This window comes from Acanthopagrus latus, chromosome 20 (genome assembly GCF_904848185.1).
Source record: "Acanthopagrus latus isolate v.2019 chromosome 20, fAcaLat1.1, whole genome shotgun sequence".
In the NCBI taxonomy this organism is placed as follows: Eukaryota; Metazoa; Chordata; class Actinopteri; order Spariformes; family Sparidae; genus Acanthopagrus; species Acanthopagrus latus.
In genome coordinates this window covers 10,905,367-10,915,725 of record NC_051058.1, presented here as the reverse complement: position 1 = coordinate 10,915,725, position 10,359 = coordinate 10,905,367, and the positions used below count along the sequence as shown (strand labels likewise).

General features: G+C 42.5%; 1 protein-coding gene across 1 annotated transcript; it reads right to left on the bottom strand.

Annotated features, from left to right (window-relative positions):
• Positions 1-132: 132 nt before the first annotated feature.
• Positions 133-8,341, bottom strand: cog7 (component of oligomeric golgi complex 7). The gene is made up of 17 exons (XM_037081571.1): positions 7,836-8,341; positions 6,850-6,998; positions 6,499-6,615; positions 5,991-6,159; positions 5,784-5,866; positions 5,568-5,690; positions 5,272-5,470; positions 5,053-5,180; positions 4,763-4,917; positions 4,516-4,632; positions 4,344-4,409; positions 2,928-3,114; positions 2,669-2,809; positions 2,426-2,509; positions 2,113-2,227; positions 1,047-1,190; positions 133-952 (listed from the first exon to the last, which is right to left on the bottom strand). The coding sequence occupies exons 1-17, from the start codon at positions 7,999-8,001 to the stop codon at positions 786-788; spliced, it is 2,310 nt and encodes a 769-aa protein (XP_036937466.1). The 5' UTR covers positions 8,002-8,341; the 3' UTR covers positions 133-785.
• Positions 8,342-10,359: the final 2,018 nt, after the last annotated feature.

The following is a 10,359-nucleotide window of genomic DNA, read 5'->3' as shown; positions in this document are numbered from 1 at the left end:
CTTTCTGCATGTGTTCCCCAAACAACAAAATGCATTAAACACCAGTTAAGAACAAAAAAAAGGTAAAAAATCTGCAGCACAACATTGGAAACATGGACAGTTCAACCAGTGTGAGCTTAGAGAGAGAGGATGTTCAAGGAAAAGGCCGTACGTTTATTAAACTAGATTACATTACAAACTTGTTCATCTAAAGAACAAACGTACTTTAATGGAAAGTAACATGACAGGCCCTGTTTTAGTGTTTTACGTTTTATGTACAGACTTTCATGAAACTGCATGGAAAAACAGAAGGTATCCAAACCATCGGTTCAGCCTACCACCACCCTCACCTTTACATCAACTGCTGAATGTGAAGCTCAATTAACAGAAAACGACGCAGCTCAAACCCTTATTATAATTTAATATCATAGATGAATTAGCATGACAAATAAACAAATAACATGATTTAAAGTGATGTACATTTTGTTACTTCCCTTAAATGCTTCTGTAACTCATAAATGCAAAAATGAACGATGTGCAGTCGTCTTTTGGCTAGACTTGAAGGCCTCATCCAAAGTCACACTCAACATTAATCAGTATAAAAAAACCACCCTGATTTTCAATCTCTGAACATTCCCCTGAATCCCATCTAGACAGGACAATAATCCTAAAAATGCTGTAGCCTCCCGAACTTGAAACTTAAAGGGCTGTAACACGTAAACCAACTATTATATAACATTCTTCTTCACGAGCTGGAAACCGGTCAAACATGTCTGTGAGTCCCTGGTGTTCCTCTCTCCTCGCTGTTAGTAGTCGATGCCCCGCACGGCGGCGATGGTGGACGCCACTCGACGAGGCAGCAGCTTGGCGGTCTGCCTGTAGTCTTCTGGTTTGGCCCTCAGCAGGGTGACGATGTGCTGCAGGGATCGGGAGGGCTGCAGGCCCAGAGCGTCCATCACGTTGCTCAGATAATCTGCGGGCCGAGAACAGGAGATTCCTTACAACTTAACTGGGGGAATACGTGACGGTTTTGCTAAGCGAGCAGAGGGAACTGGCGGTCACTGTACCGATGTCTGTGGCCAGCTGTTTAGTGGAATGGACGCTCAGTTGGGGAATGAGCAGGATGGCGTCGCAGTAGGTCTGCATGGTCGCCCGAGCGATGGAGCCCAGCCAGTAGTCTGCTGTGTTGTCCAGCTCTGGGAGGTCATCGCCTGAGACAGCGGGAAAGGGACGTTTCAGAGTGCCTCATTCACGAGATGTAAAGGGATCAAGAGTTAGTGGTGTGGGGACAGGAGACATTTTAAGACAAGTGGGGAGTTAATACAAGGTGTCAGGGAAAAGGAAGGAGCCGGGGATAGAGGATAAAGGTCAATGTTGTGTGAAAAACATAGGTCATGGGTGATGTTTCCACTAAGGGAACTTTCACCAGGAACTTGGAACATTTGCAGGGACCACCAGAAGGACCGATTCAATTCCGGGGACATTATTTTACCCAACAAACAGTGCCTGCTGGGAGTGCAGTACTTTCAGCCACCTTTTTAAAAATCTGCATCTGCAATCCAGATTGTTTGTTGCTCACTGTGCTTCTACACATCAACATGGTGTTAGAGAAGGAGGCATACGAACCATGGACAATGTGGCATTGTTGTTGTACGGTTGCCCACAAAAATGACGAGTGACAAAAAAAGTATTTTAATAAGTCAGTGGACCAGTTTGTTACGGCAATGTTGGCTAAATCGATATCCTCCTCTTCTCTGTCAGAAATTATTTTTAAAACTGGAGGATTATGGGAATTTTGTGAAAGACTGCTATCCAGACTGAGGAGTCACAGTTAATTTCCCTGTATCCACACAGTTTTACACAGTTTTATTGAATGACCATTAATGACAGTAGAGTTGACTCTCAATGAAGCCTAAAAGACTTTTACAAACTTCTAGAAGAACTTTTATTTTGGATACTGGACATGCACATTGCTATTTTTGGGGGGGATAATGGATAAAATGGAATAAAAAGAAATAAAAAGTTGGAGGGTTAGTGGAAAGAAAGCAACAAGAAATTCAAAATTCAAGAAAAAGGAAAAATATGTAATCTGGAATGAAAGACTTGGGAGAATCAGAGTTGATGGCCACAAACCTTGCTCTGGAGGGAAAGGCAGCTTCCCGGCATGTAGGGCCAACTCGAGTGCCGGGTCCTCCTGAGTCACAAATGGCTCCAAGTGGAGAGGCAGAGACATCAGGTACTGCCCGATCTGGAAGGGAAAGACATACATCTAGTTTGATATAACCAGTATCTGGGAGCTGCAGTATAATATGTAATGTACAAGACCACAAGTAAAATGTCATCTTTTGAAGCATTTATCTGAACAGCACATACTAAAACGTGTCAAGTATGATTTATGAGTCATCTTAAAATGCAGTGACATACATTAAAATCAAACCTGACTTACATTAGTAATGTATTCCTGCGGCGACAGGCTGAAAGTAGGCAGGTCCTCTGTGTAGCGCTCTCCAAAAGCAGGTGCCTCTTCTCTCTGAGCGCAAATCAAATGGTGTGAGGTGAGATTAAAATAGACGCAGCCTGTCCAACTCTCAAATGCACACGGACAATCCAGAAGCTCTCAGCGATGCACTCAAATGGTGTCAGTCAGTATGTCAAAATCAAATCACGCAGAAACTTGACACTTAATCACCTCCATCTTGGAGACAAGGCAGAGCTGGTGTTTGATCTGCAGGAAGACGGAGTCGAAGGCCAGCTGGTTGGCTTGCTGGTTGAGTCTGGTCAGAGCAGATCTGGGCTCTGCTAACAGGCTGGAGTTACCTGTCCCCTTCTCCTGCAACACAAGGGCAAAGAGATGCACACAAACAGCCGCAGAGGTAAACCAGAGTCAGCTCTCTCGCAGGACATCAACAAAATCTATTTTAAGCCAGACCCCCAGACACGCTCCGTACCTTTAGCGAGTAGAGGACCTCCATCAGGCTGTTGTATTCAGCCATGTTTCCCCTCTGAAGGTAGTTGTATTCCTGCCAGGGGTTCTTGGTGGCGCTCTTCCTCTCAGTGGAGCTGGTCTCCTGGATGCCCGCCAGGCTGCGTGGACTGTACGACTCTGACAGGTACTTACCCGCCGTGCCCAGGATCCTGTGGACATGGACATGGACTCCTTCAAACACTGTGCCTTGTTGACAGTGCACCACATGAGTTATATCAGTTTCAAAAAGAAGAGTGGATGGAGTTTGGAAAGAGAAGAACTAGAACATCAAGATTAGAGAGGATTCCCCTACCACCTTTAATCATTTATTCATCAATTTGTTCTTTTTTTATGTTTGCTGATTTTCCCTAATTGTTCATCAGTCTGTCTGGTGGACAATTATGAATATATATGGATACATATGAATAAATATGTAGATATTCGTGATGTGCAGGTTATTTTAAAACCCGCACCAACCCAGTCCATTATGAGAGCCAACTCTCCAATCTGTTGAAATATGTGCTGATCAACAACCCGTGGCCAGCCAGACCTGCACAAAAACACGATGCACCATATGAGCATTAGACCGATAAATGAGACAGAGGGCCAGACTGAGAGCAGCCGCTGTCCGTGGTGTTGATTCAGCTGCTGGGAGCACAGAGGACCAAAACAGAGCTGTTTCTCTTTTCACTTTTCCTCTTTGTCCCCCAGGTCTCAGAGGGAGGATCTAGACTAAATAAAGTAAATGAGGAATTAAAAGAATAAACAAATTGTTAAAGTTTAAACTTTCAACATGAGCTCTGCCTTTTTTTCCGTCTCTCTCGCACCTGAATGAAGCGTTCGATACACTGTAGCAGTGAACTGTAAGCTGTGGCCTTATGTGTCAGACTACTAAGTGTTTTAGCCTACTGTTTGGCTGCACTGTGCAAAAAAAACAATACAGTCCATAGTACCAGGATTAACCCTTTGAGTACACGACCAGCAGAGGTGAAGGCAGGCTTTACTGGATGTACTTGCAATTGCTCGCTACTCTTCCACTGCACACTGATTCCAATGCAATTCTTTGCATACTGAACAATACCAGTGAGTTGCAAAATACATAAATACACTATTTACATTTACAGACGTATACTCCTTCATCTGTTTGGGTGCTATTTTATGTAGGTGCTTGAAGTTATACAAGTCGCTTGCTATTTATAGATATTTGGTACAAAGTCGTTGCATATAGGTGCATATGACGCTGGTGGGAAATATCACGGCCCCGCTTATAATAAATGAATGATGTGGTACTGAATCAAAGCATAGACTTGTGTGCTGATCGTTATAGACTCCAGCAGTTTCCAATACCGGTATTGGAGAAACCCTAATTATACAATGTTAGGTTAAAGATTTCTCGTACTTGTTTGACAGCTGCTGCTCAAACGCTCCACATTGTCTCAACAGTTCTCCACAAGTGGCAATAATCCTGCAAAACACAACACAAAACCAGAAAGTGTTAAAAATTAGTGATGAACAATTTAAACTGTACTTTGCACAAATTAAAAAAATAAATAAATAAATGAAACATTAACCTGACAGAGTTCTGGAAGGCTGTCCAGTCCTCCTGGAAAACTGATGAACTTGGAGTATCCTCCAGTTTACACTTCTTCCTGATTGACTGCAGCGTTCTGGAAAAGTCTGACATGTACCTGGAACAAGCACAGTTAAAACAGGCTTTATCAATCATTTCAAATAAGGTCCAGAAATGTTTTTTCTATAAATAAAGAGGTCAACACATTTTACAAGGCTTATAACTGTGATAATAAAAAGGTCTTTTACTTGGTGAAGAGGGCTTTGAGGGCTTTTAGGAGGCCACACACGGCCAGGCCATCAGTCAGTTTGACACAGCGGTCCACAGCGGCGCTGGCCAGGCCGAACAATTTACCGACAGAGTGGCTCAACTCTTCCACGCAATCAATTACCTCCCCGCGTTCCTAAACAGAGAAGAAAAGAAAAAAAAAACAGATAAACAATGTGAATTGAAAATAGGAAGTGAATCGAGACAAAATAACAGTTTGGTAAATGTGTGTGTGTGTGTGCGCGTGTGTGTGTGTGTTTGTGTGTCTAACCAAAGGTACAGCACTGATCTGGATGAGAAGATGAGCTTCCTCCAGATCTCCATACTGCAGCTGATAAGGTTTGTAGGGGTCATACAGCGCACAGACCAGCTCATTCACCTTCAGCAGATTGTTCTCACCTGGGGAGAAACACACAGACAGAACGTAAGGACTCTAACTCCACCCACACCTGCACCATCTATAGTCACGTCTTGCCTAAGCAGCACCGACCCAAGTGCGGCAGCATGGCGGCCTCCAGGCTGTGTCCGAAGGTGGACGTGGTTTGGTGGAGTTCCAGCAGGGTGTCGAGACGCTGCTCTTGGGCCGCCCGCTCCAAGGCTGTACTCAGGCACACAGGGATGGAAGGAACCATGGCTCCCAGAGTTTGGATCAGCAGCACGGTCACCACTTCGTACGGGTTCTTGAACACCTGTTGATCAAAAGAGCAGTTTGTACTCTACTTTTTCAGACTCATCACTGTCAAACCACTTAAAAAAGTGTGTCAGCAGGGTTGAAAGGTGTCTCACCTGGCTGCTCCACTGCAGTTGAGAGTGCCACGTAGAGATTAAAGTGTCGTAGAATTCAGAAAGCTGCTGATTCAAACTGAGCTCGCTCTGGGAGAGATCCTGCCACATGCTCACCAACTGGCCCTGGAGGTGCCAAAACAAGACATTCATTTACAAACAAGAGATTTTGTGACGGCTTCTTTATCGATATTCTTAAAGTAAGGGAGCGGCCTGTACCTTGTGACACTTGTAGTAGTAGGCAAGGAGCTGAGGCATTCGATCGATCTCTGTAAAGACTTTAACAAACAGCTTGGCTTGGTCTGCAGAGAAAACACATATAAACACACTGTAAGTCTACATAGTGTACACTGAGAGTGGACAAGAAATGGAAGTTGGAATCAGTATGAGAAAAAGAAAGCGCTTCTTCTTCTTCCAGGTTCTTACCTATAGACATGGAATTAAAGGTCGCGACTATTTGTGGGCTGGCCAGGGCCTCCAGTCTGTTCTTCAGAGCCTCCAGGTGGACACACTTTTCAGAGTAGTCTGGTGTGTCCACCAACATGGCCAGGCTGTTCTGCATGCTGGTCAGCTTGGAGGAAATGACAGCAAAGTCCTGCAAAAGGAAGAGAACAAGATAGTGTCTTAATATTCTATCACACTGTTACCTATTCTGACCTAAATAGAATCAGTTCACATCAACTGCATAAGGAATCAATTCTGTCTGTGAGAGGTCTTGGCTGTCTTGCACGTTTCGGTGAACTGTAACTTCTCCTCCAACATCAAAATAAATGTTCTATGCCCGAAGTCATATGACAATAAAAGGATCAGTTCTATTTTAATATTCATTCTGATGAACTCTGCCCGGCTGAGTAGCAAAGGTTCATGATCACAAAGCAGCAAGCCAGACAAAAGTTAACAAGTGAAGTCTTGTAGCAACGTCTTTTATTCATACCTGTGTTTTGAAGGTCTCCTCAATATCTGCACTCAGTGTGCTCCACTTGTCTGCCTCCTGCAGAGCATCAGCTGCCAGATGCATGCGGCTCTTCACTTGATCTATCTCCACCAGGACCTGGTACATAAGAACAAGGTTACATAAAAGTCATGCCTTAAGAAACATCCTGAGAATTATCCTTCACATGCTGCTGTCAGACTATTATAGAGCGTATCATCAAATACAATACTTGAATTGCATGGTGTCAGGTTAATAGCCAATGTTGTTTAACATACAATGAGTTACTTGGAAACTGTGAATATACAGCAAGTATTTACGTAGCAATGACACAGCGATTAAACTCATGCACACCTGCATCGACTGCACAGTGTCTTGCTCAAACTTCTTGATGTCCTCTTTGACCAGAACCATCTGCTCCTTGAGGAAGGCAGCCTCCTGTTTCAAAGCCTCCACATCTCGCAGCACTCTAGGCATGTTTTGGAGGGCCTGGATACTGCTCTCTACACACAGAAATGGAGCAGTCTTGCAGTTAATAAAGGGCGAGACAAGAGAAGTATAACTTTCACAATGGTACATCACAGTTAGGGCTTCTCCTCAAAGAAACACCAGTGGTACTGGTTTCAACAAAAATCTAACATTCTTTCAGCTGCATCCTTTACAGATAGGCCACGTAACTCCCTCTCTGTACAGTATAATGCAATGCAGCATAAACTCCATGATGTGAGGATCCATTTCAGGACTGTTAACGCTGCACTGGTTTCAGCTAATATAAACTGATAAACTGACTACTGGGTGTTTAATTCATATGAACAACGTTGTCCTTGAATAACCCCTGCTTAAAATTTAAACAGAGAAAAAATCAAATCACTACACCCTTTGACATTGAGCATTTGTGATGATACATCCAGTGTAGCCATAACAACATTATTAACATTTCATCTGCATTGCTGCAAAATTACAGACCATTTCTCGGGGCTGCCTGCTTTCAAACTACAACAAATTTGTGTCACAGAAGGATGGATATCAATGATGATGGATAACTATGAAGATATACAGGCTTCATGTGTAGATTGTAACAAACTAGATTGTAACAATAGTGAACACTTAGCCAGAATATGTGCTAACACAGTGTAACACAACAGTGAATTAATACATATTGCTTTCAAGAAGGTTATAAATTAAGAGGTGTTGAATCAACTTTATGGCCATTTTGAGGCGGTTTGTGTCGCTGCTGCATTGCACTGAATCAGAAGAGTTTCTAATATTAAAATCTAACAAGAGAAGGTAGCCTACAAAGTGCTATAGGTGTCATAATTAGTTCCAGTTGAACCACTCACCCTCAATGGCATTGTTGACTTCCTGGATGAATAGCTGTAGCTTCATGACCAGTGTAGCTGCGTGTGTGTCCGCCTTCCCCGGCGCGTCCTTCTGCACCACCTTGAAGGCTCCGTTCACCCAGTCTTTGACATCGAAATCATCGTCCAGGAATTTGGAGAAATCCATGTTGCCTCCTCAGTCCCTCAAGAGCGAGAGGAGGAAGGCGGCGTTCAGTCAAACTCTTCTGCTTCAGTGCAGTCCGTGTCATCGACCCATTGCTAACGCTAGCTAGTTCTTCCCAAACAGTGGCTTCGACACGAATATAAAGTAAATAGCCCAGGAAAATGAAATTATCATTACAACTAGATATAGTTCCAACAGGGCGACGGCTTCCTCCAGAGTTATTTCTAAACGTCTACGGCTTCAAAAGAGAAAAATACTGTCATTTTCCTGGATGTTTGATGCTGGAAAGGGCTACTGACACTTGACAACAACTTCCTCTTTGTGCTTGGTATTTACCTTCCCCCGGAAACAGGCGCCCGTGAAACAATCGGACCTGCAGAATAAAATGTTGACAACTGGATGAAGCACGTTTCGTCGACAACATGGGGCGATTTCTGTGTTTTTAAATTAAGTTATGTAACATCTGGCCAAGTATTAAAGAAAAAAATAACGCATACAGCGGTTAGCTTGAAGCAGTGTCACATATAAGTATGTCCGTGTAGAAACATATTCTATCAATCTGGGGTGAGGAAAGGATTTAAGGGTCAAGTTTGTTTGTTTTCTTTCTTTTTAATTTCCGCCTCGTGTTAGCTTTCTTGCTATAAATAGATACAAAAATAGCCCAACACATGATATATTTCTGTAATAAAAAAAAGTGGTTACCTACCCATTTGAAGTTATATCACAGTACAAAGAGATGTGGCATACTCCTTAACCTCACCACCTTAATTATCCCCCCATATTATCAGTGAACACATTTAATTGAGTTATAAAATGAAAAATTAAAAAAAACTTCGTCAGATCAGAAATCCAGCTCGTCTGTCAGCATCATAATGTGTGGTTTTGCTACCACTAATCTAAAGCATACATCACATGCATAACAGTTCTGTGATGCAAGATTAATCATTTCTGTCCATAAGCGAGGCCTTTTAGCACTGATCCAGTCACCCAAAACCATGCTAAATAAAAACAACCACATTCCAAAGAAAGAAACAATCTTAGCCGGTAATGTTTGTAAAATGGTATTTGATAGCAGGAAACAATGGGCACAATGCATAAAATAGCATGACGAGGGATCTCACTTGGTTATACACGTCACATCTAAAGCTGCTGATGCAACCCAGGAGTCAAAATAAGTGGAAAGCCAGAGTACCACTCACACACGCTGTTTTATGTGTGATGCATTTTGTGTTGGCTTTTGCTGCCACAGACGATGTGTTTATTCAGGTTTAAACATAAAACAGCTAAGTTATGTTTACATTTCTGTGACTTTGTCCTGTTAAAATAGTGGCTTTACGTAGCCCCGTGTTCAAAAGTGAAATATCCTAGTTCCATCATATCTCCTGCAGCAGACATTTATCTACACACACAGTCAGTTTCATGAATATTATGCAAACCAGAAAGGCAGTGAGATCTGTACACTCCTGCCATCCACCATCTGCACGTACAAGGACACTTCCCCTAGTCCTTACATGGAGTAAAGAAATATATGAAAGCTCTGCATTTTAGGCTAGAAATTGGCCTGGATGTGCCTTGTGTGTTTATGTTGGAACGAGTCATGAAGAAGTCGTTCGATATTTTATTGTCAGCTTGTGATTGAATTTCAAGGCACAGTTTTGTTAAAGAATCTGGTTATGGTGAGAGGAAATCAATTTCAGTTCACTTCATCTAATGTATCTGAAAAGACAAAGGCAGCAGAGATGAAAGATGCAGAGAAACGGATGCAAAACATTCTTTGGTTTTACTGATTGGAGTCACATAAGGGAGTGTATTTAATCTGGTAGGGTTGGATTCTGAATATGTTTTGCCTGCAGAATAAATCACTGAAGAAACATCTCTTGTTGATACAAATATAGACATGAATTTGAAGAACTTACGTCTTTAAAGGGGCAAATATGTAAGATTGAATCAATGTGTTAAACACTGTGCATTGTGTTTGCAAAGATATTGACTGAAATGAGCATAATAACCAGCTAGCCCCAGGCTTGAAGACCTTTCTCCCAGTGGTGTCAGACTCTGCGCATACACCACTCTGCACAGCGAAGCTCAAACATTTAACTCCAAGAACAAGAAAAAATCCTTGTCTTGTGTGTGATGCATCTTGTGTTGGCTTTTACATCCACAGATGATAGGCTTAAACAAAAAATAGATTAGTTCTGTAACTGTGTCCCCTGTTAAAATAATGGCTTTACATTGTCATGCATTCAACAGTAAAATATTTTAGTTCCGTCATATCTCCTGCCGCAGACATTTATCTCCACACACAGTCAGTTTCATGAATGTTATGCAAACCAGTGAGGCAGTACAAGCTGAAAGTGGAGC

Bases quoted from the DNA above. Each gene is read 5' to 3' on its own strand.
- cog7 (XM_037081571.1), bottom strand. From the start codon at position 8,001: ATGGATTTCTCCAAATTCCTGGACGATGATTTCGATGTCAAAGACTGG. The intron at 6,616-6,849 runs GTGTGCATGAGT...CTTATGTACCAG, and splicing joins ACACTGTGCAGTCGATGCAG to GTCCTGGTGGAGATAGATCA. The intron at 2,510-2,668 runs GTGATTAAGTGT...ATTTGCGCTCAG, and splicing joins GCCTTGTCTCCAAGATGGAG to AGAGAAGAGGCACCTGCTTT.